The sequence below is a fragment of the Oncorhynchus gorbuscha genome, linkage group LG10 (assembly GCF_021184085.1).
Source record: "Oncorhynchus gorbuscha isolate QuinsamMale2020 ecotype Even-year linkage group LG10, OgorEven_v1.0, whole genome shotgun sequence".
NCBI lineage: Eukaryota > Metazoa > Chordata > Actinopteri > Salmoniformes > Salmonidae > Oncorhynchus > Oncorhynchus gorbuscha.
This window is the reverse complement of record NC_060182.1, coordinates 60,536,447-60,560,427: the sequence shown is the minus strand read 5'-3', so window position 1 is coordinate 60,560,427 and position 23,981 is coordinate 60,536,447. Positions and strand designations below refer to the sequence as shown.

The 23,981-nt window shown below is 45.8% G+C and overlaps 1 protein-coding gene across 1 annotated transcript in view; it reads right to left on the bottom strand.

The window, feature by feature from the left end:
* The window catches only part of LOC124046310 (kinesin-like protein KIF13B), an 89,284-nt gene that overhangs the window by 4,807 nt on the left and 60,496 nt on the right, over positions 1–23,981 (bottom strand). Inside the window, 25 exon segments of the mRNA XM_046366543.1 lie at positions 11–710; positions 1,036–1,098; positions 5,722–5,855; positions 7,475–7,604; positions 7,764–7,814; positions 7,967–7,977; positions 7,980–8,043; positions 8,343–8,495; positions 8,957–9,232; positions 9,405–9,529; positions 9,696–9,751; positions 10,334–10,460; positions 10,640–10,739; positions 10,847–10,876; positions 12,026–12,175; positions 14,050–14,182; positions 14,633–14,790; positions 15,148–15,321; positions 16,601–16,726; positions 17,140–17,289; positions 19,000–19,146; positions 19,260–19,422; positions 19,577–19,865; positions 20,222–20,415; positions 20,564–20,650. Coding sequence (XP_046222499.1) covers positions 11–710; positions 1,036–1,098; positions 5,722–5,855; positions 7,475–7,604; positions 7,764–7,814; positions 7,967–7,977; positions 7,980–8,043; positions 8,343–8,495; positions 8,957–9,232; positions 9,405–9,529; positions 9,696–9,751; positions 10,334–10,460; positions 10,640–10,739; positions 10,847–10,876; positions 12,026–12,175; positions 14,050–14,182; positions 14,633–14,790; positions 15,148–15,321; positions 16,601–16,726; positions 17,140–17,289; positions 19,000–19,146; positions 19,260–19,422; positions 19,577–19,865; positions 20,222–20,415; positions 20,564–20,650 — 3,791 coding nt within the window.

Sequence of the window (23,981 nt, the reverse complement as noted above, 5' to 3'; positions counted from 1 at the left end):
AAACACACACCTGAGGGCGAGTCGAGCTCCACCCCGACCCACACGCCCTCTGCGAACTTCGTGTTGCCTACGTAGCGCACCGTCCCGCCCTTATTGGCTCCCACCGACACGCACGCTCCTTCTCTCAGCCAGTCTGGCAACACGAAGTCGCGACCGCCGTCCTCATCGTCCAGGATGATCTCCAACCTCTCCAGACTCCCTTGTCCTCCTCTTCCTCCCTCCTCCTCCCCAAGGACACGCTCCTGCAACGACTTCAGGTCCGACGTGCACACCCTCTGCACTGAGAAGGGCTTGTTGCCTGTCACCACGCTGTTGACGTTGGAGCCGGGACCGGTGGTGGCCATTTTGTTTTCGTACTGAGGAGATGCAGCAGTAACACCGTTCCGGTCAGCTCGCTGCTGCAGATGGGTTCTGGGTAATGTAGTTTCAGGAGCACTACTCCCCTTCAGCCTCACCCCTGCCTCTAGGAGGGTGAGGGAGGAGGATGGGCGGAGGGGGGTGGTGGGGTGGTCGCTGCCGGCAGAAACCTCGGACAGGGTTGCCGTGGAAACGCTAGTGGAGAAGTAGCCACTGGAGGCCTCGCTGATGGGGCTGAGGGGGTAGTCATGCGGGTCATGCTGGGAGGACAGAACAGGAGTGGCTTCAGGGGACTCCGACCACCTGTCATTGGTCAGGGCAGGGATCAGGGCTGTCCTCGCTACCATAGCAACCTACGGGGAATTGACGGCAATGGCAATCACACCTCAGACAGGGATTTAAGAATTATTCAACCCAACTCAAGACTGACCGGAGCAAACCATGACATCATACTGCCTGCCTATCGTTACCCCCTCGACCACCACCATCATCCTCGTAATGAGATCCTCAGATCCACTTGCTTACTACCAACCATAGCTTCATATTACAGTCAATACCACAGAAATATAATTCACTCACTCTATTTATATGGTCAATACACTGAAGAGTTGTTGTAAATCTCTAACCAACTCGAACTAGACTGATGTCTAAACTAACTACAACTAGACTGGAACTTACCGGTTCTATCCGGATCCTGCTGTCTTCAGGCCCTGTCGTCTGCATGATGATACGAGGCATGTGCTGCCAGGACGAGAGAGAGAGAAACACAACTATGTTCAATGGGAAAGAAGTAGTATTCTTTCACATTATACATAACTAAGAGTTTAATATAAAATCCAAAAAGCTCAGCCGATTATATTTGGCTCTTCACAAAAATGGTTTTAATCCATACAGAATATTTGTTTAATCCATTGTGGCGTTATCGGTCTTTAAAGCGTGACTAACTAATGCAGCGTTGACAGAAGTGGAACCATGGCATTGCTACATCTTACTGCATTGGCAATAAATCGTCTATATGGAAATTAAACAGCAAGCTTGGCTGACCAACATGGTGTTCAGCAACTTTAGACATTATTGTATAGGCTATAGACATGGTATTAAATAAGCAACCCATCAACTACTTTACAGTGATGTAAGAAATCACTTCTCTATGTAAACCGCTCATGTTGTTCATCCATTTAGACAATAGTTCCAGCTAAAAAAATATAAATAAATTATTGGAAAGAGATGTACAATTCTTTTCTGTCCAATTGTTTTTATGTTCCTCTACCTCAGGGTTTCCCAAACTTGGTCCTGGTCCTGCCCCCCCCTTTGGTGCACGTTTTGTTTTTTGCCCCAGCACTACACACCTAATTGAAATAATCAAAGCTTGATGATGAGTTGGTTATTTGAATCAGCTGGACACAAAACTAAATGTGCACCGGGGGACCAGGACCGGGTTTAGGAAACTCTGCACTATCTTAGAGCACGTGTGTGAAATTCATTCGACGGAAGGGCCGAGTCTCTGAGGGTTTTTGCTTCCCCCCCCTCACCTGGTTGTCTAGGTTTTAATTGAAAGGACAAGCCAAAAACCAGCAGACACTAGGGCCCCCAATGGAATGAGTTTGACAGCCCTGCCTTAGAGCAATGCTTACGATTCGCCATTATAACACTAGACAGCTCGAGAAGATGGGGAAAGAACCAAATTCTTGGAGAGATTTAGGGAGTAGTAGTTCGCCTTCTGTGTTAAACGATTCACATTTGACCTTCATTGAAGCTTACATTTAGGTTTTTATTGGGATCACCATTAGCGACAGCTTGTCTTCCTGGGGTCCAACACCACGAAAAAGACATTACAAACAAAAAATACTTTCGAATTTACATATATTTAAATACAATAACATAGACAAGCAGACTTACAAGCAAACATACATTACTGCACATTACACTACATGATCAAAAGTATGTGGACTGCTCTTCAAAAATCTCATTACAAAATCATGGGCATTCATATGGAGTTGGGTCCCCTTTTGCTGCCATAACAGCCTCCATTATTCTGGGAAGGCTTTCCACTAGATGTTGGAATATTGCTGCGGGGGACTAGCTTCCATTCAGCCAAGAGAGCATTAGTGAGGTCGGGCACTGATGTTGGGTAATTAGGCCTGGCACAGAATCGTCTAGAATGTCATTGTATGCTGTAGCGTTAAGATTTCCCTTCACTGGAACTAACGGACCTAGCCCGACCATGAAAAACAGCCCCAGACCATTATTCCTCATCCACCAAACTTTACAGTTGGCATTATGCATTCGTTCTCCTGGCATCCACAAAAACCCAGATTCATCCGTCGGACTGCCAGATGGTGAAGCATGATTCATCACTCCAGAGAATGTGTTTCCACTGCTCCAAAGTCCAATGGCGGTGAGCTTTACACCACTCAAGCTGACACTTGGCATTGCTTATGGTGATCTTAGGCTTGTGTGCGGCTGCTTGGCCATGGAAACCCATTTCATGAAGCTCCTGACGAATAGTTATTGTGCTGACGTTGCTTCCAGAGGCAGTTTGGAACTCGGTAGTGAGTGTTGCAACCGAGGACAGACAATTTTTATGCACTACGCAATTCAGAAAATCCAATACAATTGTATTTGTCACATGCGACAAATATAACAGGTCTAAAAGCAATGGATCGGTCAAGGTATGGACTAAATGGTAATACTGGTCATTTCAAATCATGGCAGGAAAGATTATTGGGACAAAGCCATAGACTTCTATAAGCTTTCCTTATACCTTACATTGAAATGCAGCACTTGACGGTCCCGCGTTCTGTGAGCTTGTGTGGCCTACCACCGATGTTGCTCCTAGACATTTCCACTTCACAATAACAACACTTACAGTTGACCGGCGCAGCTCTAGCAGGGCAGACATTTGACAAACTGACTTGTTGTAAAGGTGGCATTCTTTTATAGGATGCCACGTTGAAAGTCACTGAGCTCTTCATTAAGGCCATTCCAATGTTTGTCTATGGAGATTGCATGGCTGTTTGCTCAATATTATACACCTCTCAGCAACGGGTGTGGCAGAAATAGCAGAATCCACTAATTTGAAGGGGTGTCCACATACTTTTGTACATAAAGTGTACATACGCCTTAAAGACATGCTCCGGTACTTTGACAACTAGTATGTTTCAAATTTCCCGCTTAGGGCTGGATGTGTCAATGTGTACTTCATGCATCCATAATCTGAGTAGAATTACTGTTTTACCTCAATTACCTACGAAATCCCTAGTTTGAAAGACTGTTTTCTGGAAGCTGTGCTGCGCCATTTTCCCTACATTCCCCCCCACGTGGGCCATTTCATGTTCCAGCCAATGATATTCAACCCCTCGCCAATTGAGTGACAGGTAGCAAGAAATACACAGCAGAGCCAGAGAGAGAGAGAGCAATGATAGGGTGCACACATCTGCACATATGTGATGTAATACGCAATTTTCGGGGACCACTTTCACAACTACTGGCTCTGAGGTTTTAGCATTTTTGAAAACATTTAACTGCCATTTCTTGCAATCTAGCGCAAAAAATACTCTATTAGGGTGTGGTGCCTGTTCTTAAATGATAACAAATAAAGTATTTTTTATTCTTGGCACAGCCAGTCCACATGGTAAGAAGCCTGGATTATGGCTCTATATAACACTTTGCCTTGAGACCCCTGGTGGCATGTCTGGTGGGGTAAGTATGTCTGTCAGAGCTATATGCAGACAATTTGGTATCTTCAACACAATTTTTCACACAAGAATTGATGCAGTCAATCTCTCCTCTACTTTGAGCCAAGAGAGACTGACATTGAAAGGCAAGATGTGCTGCTCTGTTCTGGGCCAGCTGTAGCTTAATGTCATTCTTTGCAGCACTTGACCAAATCACTGGGCAGAAGTCAAGATTAGATAACACTTGAGCTGGCAGGACTTGTTTGGTCAACTGAGGTGTTAAAAATGCTGAAAATCTTTTAATCACAGACAGTCCTCTCCCCATCTTTACAACAATTTAATCAATATGCCTTGACCATGACAATTTACAAATGTACAGTCTAAGGTGAAACCAAGAAGTGTATTCTCTTCAACAGCCACGTCACTTAGTACAAGATTCAGCTCTAGAATTTAGGGAATGATTTGTACCAAATACAATGCTTTTAGTTTCAGATATGTTCAGGACTAGTTTATTACTACCCACCCATTCCAAATCTGACTGCAACACCTTGTTTAATGCTAGCGGTGGGTCATTGGTAAAAATAGAGAACAGTAAAGGGCCAAGAAAGCTGCCTTGCGGAATACCACACTTTACAGAAGCTTCCATTGAAAAAAACCCCACTTTGTTCTATTGGATAGATAGCTCTCAACCAAGGATATAAAGCCATAACACTTAAATGTTTCCAATAACAGATTATGGTCAATAATATGAAAGGCTACACTGAAGTCTTTTTCAGCCATTTGTGTCAGTGCAGTGCATGTTTAGTGCTCTTCACTATAAGCATACTGAAAGTCTGTTGTTAATTTGTTCACAGAGACATAGCATTGTATCTGGTCAAGAGTTTGTTTAGAGCTGATTGGTAGGCTGTTAGAAGCCATTGTATCACAGTGCAATAATGACCATAATCCCAATAGACAGCTCCAGATCGCTCTACCCCCAGCTTCACCACCCCAGGTGTGCCCGTCTCCCACTGTGTAAAACAACTCTAAATCACAAGTGGCAGGTGGGAATCATTTCAGCGCTGCAGTGTATCGAGCAGTGTCTCTCTGAGAGTAGCTCGTCTTATAACCTGTAACACAAGAGTGTGTTTTGTCAGCTCTAAAAACGAATGCTCCGAATGCTCTAAAAACCATCTCCACTTTACTCCATTCCACTCAAATGCAGAAAATGATAGGCCTTATTGTGATAGCAGCACCTGGTAAAATGCCTGATGTATGAATTGAGCAAATCATCATGTCATATTATGGGGAGAAAAAAAAGGAAAAATAAGCTACATTGAAAAGAAGGCATGGATTTAAGCACTCATTTGGGAGTCAGAGGATGAGGAGACTGAACTACAGTGGAGTATAGACCCACATCAACCATATATTTTCTCTGGGCTCACAGTTACTGATTGGTATTGTGGCTAGAAACATGGTTTGGTTTATTTGGGGGAATCCCAGAAAATGGGAAAGGCTTCAGTGGGGTTACAACAGGGTTTCCCAAACACGGTCATAGCCCCCCCCCCACGCCACCTGGGTGCACGTTATACCAAATAACTAACTCATCATGCGTTGATGATTTGAATCAGCTGTGGGGGGTGACCATTGGTGATAGTTCAAATGTCACTTGGTTACCTAAGGTCAGTGGGGTGTGTGTGAGCCCTACCTGTAGAGAGTGGGGCGAGGGGCGCAGGGGCTCCTTCTTGTCCTCGCGGGCAGGGAACAGGGACTTGAGTAGCTTGGGCATCTGCGGCACCAGGGCTTTGACTGAAAGATAAGAGGCAGCAAGCCCTGAACGACCTGAGGGGAGAACCGGTGAGGGAGGAGGAAAAGAGAAGGTGAGGGGCAGGAAGAAAAGATAGGGGAGGAGAAGAAAGGGAGGAGCAGGAGGAAAAGAGCAAGGGCAAGAGAAGGTTTGGAAGGTGGGGGAGGTGCGAGAGATTAAGGCAGGAAGTTGAAAAGCAAGCCCAGGAAATTACAAAAAAAATAAAACGTGGCTGGACCAGGTCAGAGAGATGACAAAAAATAAATGTAACATAATAAAATAAAGATGATTTTACCACGTACTAACATATTATAATCATGAAGAAATGAATCTGAATGATTAGTTCTTATTGGCCACACAGCCATTAAAATGACATCGCTGAGAGTGAAATCAAACAAAGAAAACCAAACAGGAAATGGTACTACTGTATGTAACACAGGTACACGCACACACCAGGGTTTCTGTTAGGAAAATGTGGCACTGGACAACGTCACCGGGAAGATTTGAATTCACCGGCCATTTGAGAAATTTATCGGACTCATATGCATTGGGTGCGTAGCCCATTAGGGCAGGTAGGCAACAATTTCAAAAGACTTTTCTGAATTACAGTTCATATTAGGGAAATCAGTCAATTTAAGTGAATTTATTAGGCCCTAATCTATGGATTTCACATGACTGGGCAGGGGCACAACCATGGGTGGCCCTGGGAGGGCGTAGTCCCACCCACTTAGGAGCAGAGCATTTGAGCGGAGTTGAGCAGTTGGAAATCCTTCTCATCGCTCATGGAGCGCTCCGGCAAAAAAAACTCTAATCACAGGGAAAAAAACTGCAGCTCCAAATTCGCTCTATCCATTAAAATCACAATTTAACCGACACCCATCTATTTTTGTGACTTCTTGGACCTTCCATTTGGTTTTGAAGTATTGAAACCAAACCATATGGATTTGAATGAAAATGATTGGAATAAACATGAAGAGGTGAATGTAAGAAGTGTACATAATTTCAAATAAGCTACATGTCATATTAAACAGCAAATAAGCACTCTAAATAGTTCAGGAGCCAGACAGGGAGCCTATAATGAATTATTTAGGCTATATTATTTCAAGCCATCCAATATATACATTGTGAAGCATTTGCAAGTGCGACAAAACAGGCTGGTAGGGACATAAAGCTCTCAGCATTTAAACAACATTGAGTTGTATTAAATCATTATAGTCTGTAAATTGCGCATATAGGCTGTGACTTACTTAGAATTAAATACAAATGAACGAAAAATGACTTTGTGCCTTTGAATTCATTTTTAGAAACATGAGTTTGGCCAGTCTGTGGTTTCAGGCTCATGCGATGGTCGCCTGGAGATCCGGACAGCAGCGGAGAATATTCACTCCACATTTGCAGAGACACTGCATTACCGATTCAAAGAAACCCTGGCATGAACACACGCACAAATTAAAACACAGGACAGAGATGGAATCACACCAGAGGTCTACTGCGCAGAAAAGAGAAGGATGACAGGAGAACAGAGAGAGTGAATGTCAAGACTGAGGTAGAGTCAGCCAGTTAACAGAGCAGTCTCAGGGGGAGAAAGACAGAGAGGAGAGGGGCGAGAGGGGAGGGTAGAGCAGTGGTGTAGAGGGAGGAGTCAGGGCCTTACCTTGGTCTGAGTCCTGGCTCTGGTTCTGTGGGGGCATGGTGGGTGGGGAGGAGGAGGGCGAGGGGCGAGGCAGAGTCCGGCTGAACTGGGGCGAGGTGATGAAGATGTCCTGCTGGCTCTCCCAGCGACTCTGGAGGAGAGAACAGAGAAAAGAACAGAAGAGAGAGAGCGAGAGAACGGGCAGAAGGGGGAGAGAGAATTAAAAGATGTGATTCATGTAATTTGGGTTCTGTATTTGTTCAGTTTGAACACTAACAGTTGTATAGCTTCAACAGGGTTGTATAATCACCTTGTTTTCCAGATTGCAGGTAGAGGACAGGTCCTGTCTGCTGCCAGAGAGCTGAACAAGAGAAAGGAAGGAAGGAAGGAAGGAAGGAAGAATAAAATGTAATTAGGCAGACCTCTGCTGCCTAAACCTATTAAATAAATAAATATACCAAGGACCCAGTACCCCAATAGACATGACTTCTTTAGAGAGAATGTGCCATTTACCCTGTGTACACTGGGGAGCTTAGACTGCGTCTGTTGCCTTTCCCTTTGCCTGCCAAGTGCTCCTTCACCGCCACCTCCTATACACACACACACGATTAAACACAGTCAAAACCAGGAACATGCCATAGCAGCAACCGTACTGAATTGTCCTGCGATGGACCAACAGAAATGTTAAGTGTTATGTAGATGGTCCTAGTGTGTAGTGGGGATGGGCTTGAGTACTCCATTCAAGGTTTCTAATGGTTTAATAGTAATTGAATACAAGTACTTGAAATGTTTGCAACTATTTAGCAGGTTAAACTTATAAACACTGAAAAAGATGTCAAACTCAACCCAGACATTGAACACAGTCCATCCTCAGTGTGTAAGTGTGTACCTGTCGTAGTCGGTCCAGAGTGAGGATGTTCTCCACAGCCAGGACACTGCGGAGGTATTTCTCGATGGCCGCCTCGTTGTCGGCCGACTTGGGGTTCTCGGCGCTGGCAGCTAGACGAGCCAACATCTCCCTGTCCTCTGAACCCTGTGCGTCCTGAGAGAGACGGAAGAGAGAGACCTGGGAGAGTTAGTAGAGCTGCCAAAAAGACGCAGGATCTCAATTGCTAAAATATCTGTCCCCTCGTAATCTCCTCCCCTTCATCGGCACTGGTCAGCTCAGTTGGTAGAGCATGGTGCTTGCAACACCAGGAGTGTGGGTTCCATTCCCGGGACCACCCCTTCGTAAGATGTACGCACACATGACTAAGACGCTTCGGACAAAAGCGAAATGGTATAGATTGTTATTATACTGTATTAAAATACATTACTTGACAGAGGAAAACAATATGGTGGAAGCCACGGTCATCATTAGGTTGGCTCCGTGCAATGAAGGAGAATGCGAGGAGAGGACAGATTTTTAAACAGCTGAGAGCTATGGTGATTGTAGTAAGTTTGTACAAAAAAAGAGCCATGGTAACTGACTAGAAATCACAACATTTCCTGTGTATGGCTCACCCCGGGGATGTTGGAGACCACCTCGAAGGTGACCCCACAGCCAGGGATGGTGGAGCGCGTGGACATCCTCTTCAGGAGGTTCTGGGCGAAGCCCTGTCTGCCCGGGTTCAGGTTGACACAGATCCGTTTCCTCAGCACTAGTTGCATGTCGGCCGGGTGGCTGAGCTGCACCACGCAACGTACAGTCAGATACACCCTCTGCTCTGGCCACGCTCCGCCGCGGCTCAGCTGGGGACACTCGTGCACTGTGGAGTCCCATGACGCCTCAGCTTTTACCTAGTGGAGAGGGGATGGGGAGGAGCAGAGTTGTGTTCATTAGGGATCATATGGAAGAGAGCCGACAAACAGAGAGTGATTACTTGGGACTTTCCCAATGAAAAACGCTTTTGGTTTTCCATTGCAAAAAAAATGATACGGTGTGCCCTAATGAATAGGACCTGGTGCCTACCTCTCCATCATAGTGTTTGACGATCTGCAGGTCAAAGAAGTCGTCCTCATCCTCTCCGCTCAGAGTGGCGTCCCAACCGCCTGCCTCCGGGACCTCCAATGCCTCCTGGGAACTGAAATCATCCGCTGGAGAAAGCGAGGGGGGGAGAGAGAGAATGAGAAAAGAGAGGGTAAGAGAAAGACATGCTGTGCTAGATGAATGAAAGTGATGTTTTCAATGATTGACGTAATGTTACTCTAGAACAGTCAGAAGAGAGAGAACGAAGAAAATAAGAGTAGAGAAAGAACTTACCACTAAGGTCCAGGAAAAGCACAGGGGTGTGGGTCTCCATTCCAGGTAGGGGGACCCTGGAGAAACAAAGAAACATGACCAAAGACACTTGTTGAATAATATGGACATTTCCCATAGGAAAACTGTTTGAACTGTCTACATCTATATCCATCTCTCTTGCAAACGCGCACACACACACACACACTCCCTCCCTCCCTCCCTCACTCACTCACTCACTCACTCACTCACTCACTCACTCACTCACTCACTCACTCACTCACTCACTCGCACGCACGCACACTCGCACTCGCACACGCACACTCACACACACGCACATTCACACACACGCACACACGCACATTCACACATTCACACACACGCACATTCACACACACACACACACACATATGCACACGCACACTCACACACACACGCACACTCACACACACGCGCACATTCACACACTCATACACGCGCACATTCACACACTCGCACACACTCACATCCACACACACACACACACACACACACACACACACACACACACACACACACACACACACACACACACACACACACACACACACACACACACACACACACACACACACACACACACACACACACACACACACTCACACATTCCCTGTCTCTCTCACCACTCTGCGGGAGCTCCGGGGATGCCGCTGCCGGCTGAAGGCACCATTACCGCGTTCCTCTCCTCGGTCAGAGTCAGACGCCATTCCAAAAGTTGGGCCTCCCTCTCCATATCCTCCTCGGTCTTTTCTGTAGAGGGAGCACAACAATGTCTTTCTTCCTCAATGCCACACAGATGTGTAGGCAATCAGAGGAATGTGTTTTCTGCCACCACTTCCTCTACCTCATTTCCTGTGCCCTTTGACCTGACGCCCAAACTTATACAGCACTTCCTCCACTACACATTGACTGTTGTGTGTGTGTGTTACCTGGCTTGCTGACCAAGGTCTGAAGGTGTTGGTCCAGATACTCCTGTCTCTTGGTGAGAGCCGTTAGCCACTGGTGACGCAGACGCTCCAGATCACGCTCCTATTGGACAGAACACACACCAACAAATCAGATATAGCACCAGAAGAAGCCATCATTGAGTTGTCCCGCTATCTGTCTCTCAGTAGAGATAATCTAATCGTATTTACCTGATAGCTGTCCATCTCATCACCTTCCACCTGTGGGACAAACAACAAAATACACAATAGTATTAGTCCAAAACACTTTCGTAAATGGCAGCCATTTATTTCTTCCAGTATAGTAATGTATGTGTATACAGTACCACTCAAAGGTTTGGACATCTACTCATTCAAGGGTTTTATTTATTTTTTATTACTATTTTCTACATTGTAGAATTAATAGTGAAGACATCGAAACTATGAAATAACAAATATGGAATCATGTAGTAACCAAAAAAGTGTTAAACAAATCCAAATATATTTTAGATTCTTCAAAGTAGCCACCCTTTGCCTTGATGACAGCTTTGCACACTCTTCTCTCAACCAGCTTCACCTGGAATGCTTTTCCAACAATCTTAAAGGAGTTCCCACATGTGCTGAGCACTTGTTTACAGATTTTTCTTCACTCTGCGGTCCAACTCATCTCAAACCATCTCAATTGGGTTGAGGTCAGGTGATTGTGGAGTTCAGGTCATCTGATGCAGCACTCCATCACTCTCCTTCTTGGTCAAATAGCCCTTACACAGCCTGGAGGTGCGTTGGGTCATTTTCCTGTTGAAAAACAAATGATAGACCCACTAAGCGCAAACCAGATGGGATGGCGCACTGCTGCAGAATGCTGTGGCGGTTGGAACCAAAAATCTCCCATTTGGACTCATCAGACCAAAGGACAGATTTCCACCGGTCTAATGTCCATTGATTGTGTTTCTTGGCCCAAATGCAAGTCTCTTCTTATTGGTGTCCTTTAGTGGTTTCTTTGCAGCAATTCGACCATGAAGGCCTGATTCACACAGTCTCCCCTGAACAGTTGATGTTGAGATGTGTCTGTTACTTGAACTCTGTGAAGCATTTATATTGGCAGCGATTTCTGAGGCTGGTAACCCTCTGCAGCAGAGGTAACTCTGGGTCTTCCTTTCCTGTGGCGGTCCTCATGAAAGTCAGTTTCATCATAGATCTTGATTGTTTTTGCGACTGCACTTGAAAAAGTTTCAAAGTTCTGTCTTAAAGTAATGATGGTCTGTCGTTTCTCTTTGTCTTTACTATTATTCTACAATGTAGAAAATAGTCAAAAATAATGAAAAACCCTGGAATGAGTAATTGTGTCCAAACTTTTGACAGGTACTGTATGTATGTGTGTTCGTGTGTTACCTGTACGGGTTCGTTGCTGGCCTTGGCCTGGCAAGTCTGTCTGATCTCCACACAGCCCACTGACACGGCCAGCAGCACCTCAGCTATCAGGGGCATGGTACCGCTATCCTGCACGGACCTCACCTCCACCTGCAGACGCCTTGACTGGCCCTGTGGGTGGGGGTGAAGGAGAGGGATAAGAGGGACGAAGAGATTAGATATGAAGTTCTAACGTCAATCACCTGTTCGCATCCTCTACAATGGATTAAAGTGAGCTCCTTTCTACCTCAAATTAGTCCTTTTGGCCATTTGTTTTGGTAAGCCCCTTTCCATGACATGCCTTTGGACTAGCACTAGCCCCGAGTGACACACATGGCATCAACAGAATATAGAACAGTGGGGAGAACGTTGCTTGTCCATTTCAATGGTAGATGTACAGTGCCTTATTGCACATTTTGTTGTTACAGCCTGAATTCAAAATGGATTAAATATTTTTTTATTATCCATCTACACACAATACCCCAACATATTTTCAAAAAGGTTAGCAAATTTATTGAAAGTAAAATACAGAAATATCTAATTTTCATGAAGTATTCACACCCCTGAGTCAATAGAAGAGTCTTTCTGGATAAGTCTCTAAGAGCTTTTCCCACCTTGATTGTGCAACATTTCCCCATAATTATTTTCAAAATTCTTAAAGCTCTGTCAAATTGGTTGTTGATCATTACCAGACAACTATTTTCAGGTCTTGTCATATATTTTCAAGTAGATTTAAGTTAGAACTAACTCGGCGACTCAGGAACATTCACCGTCTTCTTGGTAAGCAACTCCAGTGTAGATTTGGCGTTATGTTTTAGGTTATTGTCCTGCTGAAAGGTGAATTCATCTTTCAGTGTCTGGTGGAAAGCAGACTGACCCAGGTTTTCCTCTAGGATTTTGACTGTGCTTAGCTCCATTCCGTTTCTTTTTAGTCCTGAAAAAAAACTCCCCGGCTCTTAATGATTATAAGCATACCCATAACATGATGCAGCCACCACTATGCTTGAAAATATGGAGAGTGGTACTCAGTAATGTGTGGTATTGGATTTGTCCCCAATATAACACTTTGTATTCAGAAAAAAAGTGAATTGCTTTGCCACATTTTTTGCAGTTTTACTTTAGTGCCTTGTTGCAAACAGGACACATGTTCTGGAATATTTTTTATTCTGTACAGGCTTCCTTCTTCTCACTCTGTCAGTTAGTTTACTATTGTGGAGTAACTACAATGTAACTAGCAACTGAGTTAGGAAGGACGCCTGTATCTTTGTAGTGACTGGGTGTAATAGATACACCATCCCAAAGTGTAATTAATAACTTCACCATTTTCAAAGGGATATTTCATGTCTGCTTTTTAAAATCTTTACCCATCTGCCAATAGGTGCTCTTCTTTGCGAAGTATTGGGAAAACCTCTCTGGTCTTTGAATCTGTTTGAAATTCACTGCTCAACTGAGGGACCTTACAGATAATTGTATGTGGGGGGTACAGAGATGAGGTAGTCATTCAAAAATCATGTTGAACACTATTATTGCACAAAGAGTGCAATAGTGCTTTTTGCAATTGATTATTTAACTTGATAAGCAAATCTTTACTCCTGAAATTTTTTATGCTTGCTATAACAAAGGACTTGAATACTTACTGACTCAAGACATTGTAAAAATAAAATAATGTACAACTTAATTCCACTTTGACATTATGGCTAGTGACAACATTTTTTCAATTGAATCCATTTTAAATTCAGTCTATAACACAACAAAAATTGGAAGATGTCAAGGGGTTGGAATACTTTCTGAAGGCCCTGTATGAAATGATATTTTCTGAGGTAAGAACAACTTGGAATTGCTTATTAAACAGAAAATAAAGATATTTACTTAAAATTGTGTTGACAGCAAAAAAACACATTGTTTTAGATAGGGTTCTGAATAGATATAAACTAAATTACACTATTACATTGGCAGGAGAAAATGAGAGAGAAAAAAAAAATCACACACACACAGGTAACACCTACCTGTCGTAGTTGGAAAATGCCTCCGGTGCGTACGTCTCTGGCAGGTATGACCTCTACAGGCATGAAGTCTCCGTTCTCGTTGATCTCCAACACCTGGATCCACATCTCCAGACGACGGGTTACCTCACTCCACCTGCAGGTGGAGACAGACACAGGACATAATATGTCATTTACAAGGTTGCTTTTTTGTAGAAATGGAACCTCTGGTATATGTGTTGGTGTCACTTTGTGCTGCATCATTCTGTGTGTGTGTGTGTGTGTGTGTGTGTGTGTGTGTGTGTGTGTGTGTGTGTGTGTGTGTGTGTGTGTGTGTGTGTGTGTGTGTGTGTGTGTGTGTGTGTGTGTGTGTGTGTGTGTGTGTGTGTGTGTGTGTGTGTGTGTGTGTGTGTGTGTGTGTGTGTGTGTGTGTGTGTGTGTGTGTGTGTGTACTTGTCCAGTAGCCTGAGTACCTGTCTTGCAGCCATTGTGTGTGTGTAGTGTGTCTGTACAATGTACCTGTCCTGTGTGTGTGTATAACTTAGCTGACCCATACAGTGCACCATACCTTGGGTGTGTGTGTACCTGTCCCGTAGTGTGTGTGTACCTGTCCCGTAGTGTGCGTGTCTTGGCCTGTATAATGCTGAGGTCCCAGAGGGCAGGGTTCCTGCCGGAGTCTGCTTGTCTGTGTCCGTACACCTCGATGGCCAATGCCCCCTCTGTCAGATACTCTATAAACTCTTCTGTTACTGCCACACCTAGCTCCTAATATATAGATAGATAGATATAAATGAGATATATATAGAGAGAGAGAGATATAGAGAGAAAGAAAAACAGCATTTGAAAGGGCAGAAATAATAGCACAGAACACCACTGAAAGAACATAGATGCGTTAGCATTACATTAAGACACTATAGCGGAATAATACACATGCTGTAAGGAGATAGGAAGGGTTGGGGTTAAACCAGACTGAATGCTGTTTTCACTAGATTAACCAGGCTACCTGTTTCATCCTGAGCTACATAAGCTATCTGCAACATGATTGAAATGTCTTTTATGGCCTGTTGGACTGTTCAATATTGTTACTTTGGCAATACAAGTACTTTTCATTTAATGTCATACCTTGCAGCTGTCAAAAACCACCATGCAGTGCGGTTCCTTGCTGCTGGGGGACGAGGCGGAGGGGTCCACCTCTGGGGCCACGATGACGGGTTCTGCCTGGTCCCAGAACGAGTACTGGCAGAAGACATAATTGGACAGGTACTGGGGGAGACCTGTCGCCTGCAGGATCTTGATCTGGAGGAGAAGCACGGTTGGGGTTGGGTGATTAAATAGGATTCAAGAGAGAACAAGCAAATGATATTGCAGACCTGCCAACCCTGTCCAACCTTTTAGCGAGACCAGATGCGCGCGGCAAATTGAAGATTAAACTGCAGGCTGTTTGTGAGTCTGATCGCAATTATAGAATTTACTTTTTTCTTGACAGCATTCCATTTACACATATGGTAAAAGTCACTAACAAGATCTAATGAGAAAGAACACAAAAAGGCCCTTTATTATTTGTTTAATAAAATAAAAAAACTCTAAATACATTAATTTAGGTACAAAATGTACAAACGTCTTATCCACGATCATTTAAAAAAAACTGTTTGAAGCAGAGCATCAGTATCAAATAAACATGTTACCCATAATAAAAAGGGAAAAGCTATGATAGGAAACAGTGGGTGAGAACAAATCTTTGGGAGACCTTCAAATGTTCATTTCATTTCCTAGACAGATTTGCCTGGAAGCTAGCAGAGCATCAGGGTAGTTCGTCTGGCAATCGTTGAAACCTACTTGGTAACGAGGGCACTTAGCATGTCTGTACTGAGGGAGCTTTTTGTGACGTTGATCATAATCAGGTTTGCGTGATCCTCGTAATGTTACGTGGAAAATACAACTAATGGAATGCAGAATTAAATGTATATCACACTCGCACAAATGCGACCGGTTATTTTTCGTATTTGCATTTAATTTAATTTCTTTCACTAGCAAATGCGAGTGAATTGCTGGCACTTTAGAGCCCACTGAATGTCCATCTTATGTTCGCTACCGTTAGCTTGAAACAATCGGTGTTGACCTTCCCACAACACACGGAGTTAAAAGGGATTTGTCCATGTGTTTACGTACAGCTGACAGTCAGCAAACTCAGCATCACAACAAACAGGGGGCAGCTACGTCGAATAATGATGTATTCATCTCCATGTCCGTTGACAAAACCCCTTACATGTCTGTGTGTTGCAGCTAGATTATCGGGATGTTAGATTTACTCAGTGGATTTATTTTTTATTAAAATGTAAAAACAAAACAAATAAAAAAATATAAAAAAATCAGGCCCTATTCATTTCTGCATACTTTTAACTCGGATCTTGTACCTGCTTACATGGACAGGGAATTGCGTAGCTGGTACGGAAAATGCATGCATGTTGGTAGGTCTGATATTACTTTCTCTTTTTTTGAGAGCCAGAAGAGCCATCTAAAAAAGGGACTTTTCTGTGTGTGTGTACGAGTGTCTCCCTATCCGAAATAGACTCACCATGCAGACCAGTTTCCTCTCTTGCACCTCTCCATCAGGGCTGGCCTCGTTGTCCTCTCCCCCAGCCATGCTGTCCTCAACCCCCCCCGCCACTCTCACCACCTCAACGTGTAATCTCCCAACCACCTACAAGAAAACCAACGGCATGGGTGAAATCATTTTATAACAAGGGGAGATTTCTGTGCTGCATCGTCACTGTTCCATAAAATGAGGCTTTCGTTTTTGCACAACACCAAGACGCCTTGTTCCTTCAAACAATCAAACAATCGAGTCAGGGCAGTCATCAAGCAAGGAAACTATCTGTTTTATCAGGTGTGTTACTGCTGGGCTGGAACACAAGAGTTGGACATCACTGGTTGAGAAACAGGGTTGAGAAACATTCATTCGGCGACAGAATAAACGGACTGGATCAAGGAGGAACTACCTTGACTTGTCCAATGAGAAATGCTCATTTTCGAATTCTGTTGCAAAAACATTTCGTTACACTGTGCCAAATGAACACGACCCTGGTGTTATGTAGCGCTTGAAGCCTCTCTTACCTCCCCCTTCTGGTTGATTATGGGTACTGCGTACTGCAGCTTGACGTCATAGAACAGACAGGACAGGAAGACGTTGGCCACGCCTATCAGACTGTGATTCTCCTGCTCGTCAAAGAACGGGTCGGCACGCTTAAAGTAGGAACGCATCACCTGCAGATGACAGAGCGAGAGAGAGGGGGGAGAAATGAGCGATGTGTCCATTCCCAAATAGAGCCCTTCCACTTTACATAGCATTTGTGTATATCTGAATGGCCTAGTAACAATTACTACTAAATGCACTCCATTTGGATATCACGCTGTCGAAAACACTGATTTGTCTCTCAGGGTTCGTCTTCGTTATAGTCCAAGTTCTCTCCCCATCACACACTCCATCAACACTGACACTGGCCTGAAGGTTTACCACATACAAACACACAAATCGAATCTTATTGGTCCCATACACATGGTTAGCAGATGTTAATGCGAGTTTAGCGAAATTCTTGTGCTTCTAGTTCCGACCATGCAGTAATAACCAACAAGTAATCTAACAATTTCACAACAACTACCTATTACACACAAGTGTAAAGGAATGAATAAGAATATGTACATATAAATGTATGGATGAGCGATTCAGTTTCAGTTTTGCACAAATGCTGCCATCAATCTACGGTTTCTGGGGAAGGTTTTAATAGGCGCCGTAGTTACATCACCACCGATGCACTTGCTAGTAAACTCGCTCACCGAATCAGTGTAAACATCAATGTTGTTGTTTGACGCTATCCGGAACATATCCCAGTCCACGTGATCGAAGCAATCTTGAAGCAGACCTGAGCACGGGTGTGTCCTGTTTTAGTTTCTGTCTATAGGCTGGGAGCAAAGAAATGGAATTGTGGTCAGATTTGCTGAAAGGAGGGTGAGGGAGGGCTTTGTATGCGTCGCGGAAGTTAGAGTAACAATGATCCAGAATTTTGCCAGCCCAGGTCGCGCATTCGATATGCTGATAACATGTAGGGATCCTTGTTTTCAGATTAGCCTTGTTAAAATCCCCAGCTACAATACATGCAGCCTCAGGACATGTGGTTTCCATTTTACATAGAGTCCAAAATGAAGCACTTTCAGGGTGGTCGAGGTGTCTGCTTGGGGGGATATACATGACTGTGATTATCATCGAAGAGAATTCTCTTGGTAGATAATGCGGTCGCCATTTGTTTGTAAGGAATTCTAGGTCAGGTGAACAAAAGGACTTGAGTTCCTGTATGTTGTTCTGATCACACCGCGACTGGTTAATCATAAGGCATACACCCCCGCCCTTCTTCTTACCAGAAAGATGCGCGATGCATGATGCGTGAAGAAACCAGGTGGCTGTACCGACTCTGATAACGTATCCCGAGTGAGCCATGTTTCCGTGAAACAGAGAATGTTACAATCTCTGATGTCTCTCTTGCTCGGATTTCTTCTACCTTGTTGTCAAGAGACTGGACATTGGCGAGTAGTATACTCGGGAGCGGTGGGCGATGTGTCAGTCTACAGAGCCTGACCAAAAGACCGTGCCGTCTGTCCCTTCTGTGGCATCGTTGTTTTGGGTCGCCTGCTGGGATCCGATCTATTGTCCTGGGTGGTGGACCAAACAGAGGATCTGCTTCGGGAAAGTTGTATCCCTCGTCATAATGTTGGTAAGTTGACGTTGCTCTTGTATCCAATAGTTCCTCCCGGCTGTATGTAATAAGACTTAAGATGTCCTGGGGTAACAGTGTAAGAAATAATACATAAAAAAGAAAAACACTGCATAGTTTCCTAAGAACACGAACAAACTCATGACCACACACTCATGACCACACACTCATGACCACACACACACACACACGAGTTGTTTGAACTCACAGGGTTGTCGTCGTCGTAGTCCTTCCACTCCTGGTAGAGTTCTCTCATGTCCACCATTCTGTTCTCCATCTTCTCCAGAGCCCAGATCTGTTTCCCTTTCCCCTTACGCCTCACCTGCACCGCAGGCTCACTCAGCACTGCATCACGCTGTGAAGACGGAGAAACATGTGTGTTTATGTGAGTGTGAGAATGAGTGTGTGAGAGAGAGAGAGAGATGCACATAGCACCAGGTGTGTGTGTTAATGCTCATGTGTGTGTACCTTGCGGTTGGCATTGAGGTTAGCAGCAGGTATCTGCAAGGTGACTCTGTACTCGGTGCGTTTGTCCAGCTCCTCTGCTATGAAGCCAGCCTCCTGCACCAGCAGGTTAGCTCTCACTATCTGCTCCCTCAGCTTACGTAGGCTCCGGGTCAACACTGCCTCTCTGATGAGGAGAGCATCATCATTTTCAAATCACACACACACGTCAACACTGCCTCTACGGAATGGAGACTTTAACATCACCACCACAACGGTCAATATCACTGACAATAACACTCATTTACAGACATTTCCACCCTCCCTCTCCCACCACTCACCTCTCCTCACTCCACTGCCTCAGCCTGCTCTGTGCACTAGGTGAGTTGGACATGCCTCCCATGCTGAGTCTCTCCAGACTGCGGTAGTGGGGCTGTCCCGGCCTGTCGGCCTGGCCCTGTGATTGGCTGGAGGCCGTGCCAGCCTGTCCTACAGACTGTCTGTCCGGGTGGAGCCGTCTCCTCAGCTGTTGCAGCTCTTGTTCATACATCAGCCTCTGTCTCTCCAGCGCCGAGCGCTTCTCCTCCTCGTGCTGCCTCTCTAGGGACTGGAGCACCGCCTGCATGGGGTCTGAAGGTGACAGACAGGGGCGAGAGTCATCAGGAAAGGGGTTTTTGGATGAGCAACCAATCGTGATTGCGATGCGACGGACAGTAGTTGCGTAGTCAATCGATGATTATCGACACATTTGTTTCTGAGGGCGTTTATAGTACTCCTTTCCCTCCATTCTCATTGTTGTTTTACAAGGACCTGTGTGTGTGTGTGTGTGTGTGTGTGTGTGTGTGTGTGTGTGTGTGTGTGTGTGTGTGTGTGTGTGTGTGTGTGTGTGTGTGTGTGTGTGTGTGTGTGTGTGTGTGTGTGTGTGTGTGTGTGTGTGTGTGTGTGTGTGTGTGTGTGTGTGTGTGTGTGTGTGTGTGTGTGCTCACCATTGTTGCCCAGGGCCTTCATCATGACCTCTGTCTGGGCGAACTCATAGGAGAAAGAGACCTCGGAGGACCCCTCACTGTTGGTGTCTCCGTCCCCCTCCAGCTGTTCACTACTGCCACTGTTCTTCATTGGGCCCCCCTCACCCTCCTCTTCCTCACCGCCACCCCGCGACCGCCGCTTAGGCAAGTTGATCCTGTGGGGGATAGAGGAGGGGAAGAGAGGGATGGGAGGAAAGAGAAAGGGAATGGTTTCAGTACTACTCTTTCCAAAAGAGGACCAGTAGTTGAGCGAGACATTGTGATTCACAGTAGCCAGAACTGTCGGGACACAGACAGACAGACCTGAAGAAGTGGTTGTTGCCCCACAGGATGCGGTCTCCGTGGTGGAGCCGCTGCGGGCTGGTGCAAGGAGAGCCGTTCACACACGTTCTGTAACGTAACAACAACTTAAGTTCCACATAATAAAAACATGTAACATAAGAAAAAGCGACATAATAAATGCGTAAGAACATCTTTACTGTTGTTTTTATTGATTCTATGGAACCAAGGACTCCCTGGAAAACATTGCCAAATGTTACTGAGTGCACTATCCTGGCAAAAAAAGATCTAATAAAAATGAATGAATGATCCAGTTAGTTCATTCAATTCTAAAGGGGCCTTGCGGCAACATGACATCACCATCATCTGACAGCAGGAGATCAGACTTGAGGCTAGAGGTGTGTGCACAGTCATAGAGTGGGTGACTAGAGGCTAGAGAGAGGTCATTATTATTCGAATCACCAAGTCACTATTATTCGAGTCACAAGTAGAACAGGTCGAGTCTCGAGTCAAGTCCAAGTCGTGCATTTCTAAGAGCGAGTCAAGTTGAGTCAAGTTTTTTCAAGTCAAGTAAAAAATATATATTTTTAAATCTACAAATCGAGACCTTAGGACTATTAAAGTTCCATCTGACATTTTTGTAAAAGTCACATATAATAGATCTTTAGATGGTTCTTCACAGACATATGAAGTGTTTTTTAACGTTTTGTTTAAAAAAAAGAATGAACAACTAGAAAGTTCTATCTGCATAAACCCATTTGAACTGTAAAGTTATATCTGCAATCCAATCACAAGACTGAATAAATACAGATGGACCAATCAGAACACGTCTTTGACATCTCCCTCTTAGAATTGTCTAGCTAGTCCAGCCAGCAATAATGGCACGCAAGCAAAAAAAACAACAGTCACAGTTACTAGCCCTTTCAAGCTTAACATCCTTATCATTTATCGCCCTCCAGGTTCCCTCGGAGAGTTCATCAATGAGCTTGATGCCTTGATAAGCTCCTTTCCTGAGGACGGCTCACCTCTCACAGTTCTGGGCGGGCGACTTTAACCTCCCCACGTCTACCTTTGACTCTTTCCTCTCTGCCTCCTTCTTTCCACTCCTCTCCTCTTTTGACCTCACCCTCTCACCTTCCCCCCCTACTCACAAGGCAGGCAATACGCTCGACCTCATCTTTACTAGATGCTGTTCTTCCACTAACCTCACCGCAACTCCCCTCCAAGTCTCCGACCACTGCCTTGTATCCTTTTCCCTCTCGCTCTCATCCAACACCTCCCACACTGCCCCTACTCGGATGGTATCGCGCCGTCCCAACCTTCGCTCTCTCTCCCCCGCTACTCTCTCCTCTTCCATCCTATCATCTCTTCCCTCCGCTCAAACCTTCTCCCACCTATCTCCTGATTCTGCCTCCTCAACCCTCCTCTCCTCCCTCTCTGCATCCCTTGACTCTCTATGTCCCCTATCCTCCAGGCCGGCTCGGTCCTCCCCTCCCGCTCCGTGGCTCGATGACTCATTGCGAGCTCACAGAACAGGGCTCCGGGCAGCCGAGCGGAAATGGAGGAAAACTCGCCTCCCTGCGGACCTGGCATCCTTTCACTCCCTCCTCTCTACATTTTCCTCCTCTGTCTCTGCTGCTAAAGCCACTTTCTACCACGCTAAATTCCAAGCATCTGCCTCTAACCCTAGGAAGCTCTTTGCCACCTTCTCCTCCCTCCTGAATCCTCCGCCCCCTCCCCCCCTCCTCCCTCTCTGCAGATGACTTCGTCAACCATTTTGAAAAGAAGGTCGACGACATCCGATCCTCGTTTGCTAAGTCAAACGACACCGCTGGTTCTGCTCACACTGCCCTACCCTGTGCTCTGACCTCTTTCTCCCCTCTCTCTCCAGATGAAATCTCGCGTCTTGTGACGGCCGGCCGCCCAACAACCTGCCCGCTTGACCCTATCCCCTCCTCTCTTCTCCAGACCATTTCCGGAGACCTTCTCCCTTACCTCACCTCGCTCATCAACTCATCCCTGACCGTTGGCTACGTCCCTTCCGTCTTCAAGAGAGCGAGAGTTGCACCCCTTCTGAAAAAACCTACACTCGATCCCTCCGATGTCAACAATTACAGACCAGTATCCCTTCTTTCTTTTCTCTCCAAAACTCTTGAACGTGCCGTCCTTGGCCAGCTCTCCCGCTATCTCTCTCTGAATGACCTTCTTGATCCAAATCAGTCAGGTTTCAAGACTAGTCATTCAACTGAGACTGCTCTCCTCTGTATCACGGAGGCGCTCCGCACTGCTAAAGCTAACTCTCTCTCCTCTGCTCTCATCCTTCTAGATCTATCGGCTGCCTTCGATACTGTGAACCATCAGATCCTCCTCTCCACCCTCTCCGAGTTGGGCATCTCCGGCGCGGCCCACGCTTGGATTGCGTCCTACCTGACAGGTCGCTCCTACCAGGTGGCGTGGCGAGAATCTGTCTCCTCACCACGCGCTCTCACCACTGGTGTCCCCCAGGGCTCTGTTCTTGGCCCTCTCCTATTCTCGCTATACACCAAGTCACTCGGCTCTGTCATAACCTCACATGGTCTCTCTTATCATTGCTATGCAGACGACACACAATTAATCTTCTCCTTTCCCCCTTCTGATGACCAGGTGGCGAATCGCATCTCTGCATGTCTGGCAGACATATCAGTGTGGATGACGGATCACCACCTCAAGCTGAACCTCGGCAAGACGGAGCTGCTCTTCCTCCCGGGGAAGGACTGCCCGTTCCATGATCTCGCCATCACGGTCGACAACTCCATTGTGTCCTCCTCCCAGAGCGCCAAGAACCTTGGCGTGATCCTGGACAACACCCTGTCGTTCTCAACTAACATCAAGGCGGTGGCCCGTTCCTGTAGGTTCATGCTCTACAACATCCGCAGAGTACGACCCTGCCTCACACAGGAAGCGGCGCAGGTCCTAATCCAGGCACTTGTCATCTCCCGTCTGGATTACTGCAACTCGCTGTTGGCTGGGCTCCCTGCCTGTGCCATTAAACCCCTTCAACTCATCCAGAACGCCGCAGCCCGTCTGGTGTTCAACCTTCCCAAGTTCTCTCACGTCACCCCGCTCCTCCGTTCTCTCCACTGGCTTCCAGTTGAAGCTCGCATCCGCTACAAGACCATGGTGCTTGCCTACGGAGCTGTGAGGGGAACGGCACCTCAGTACCTCCAGGCTCTGATCAGGCCCTACACCCAAACAAGGGCACTGCGTTCATCCACCTCTGGCCTGCTCGCCTCCCTACCACTGAGGAAGTACAGCTCCCGCTCAGCCCAGTCAAAACTGTTCGCTGCCCTGGCCCCCCAATGGTGGAACAAACTCCCTCACGACGCCAGGACAGCGGAGTCAATCACCACCTTCCGGAGACACCTGAAACCCCACCTCTTTAAGGAATACCTAGGATAGGTTA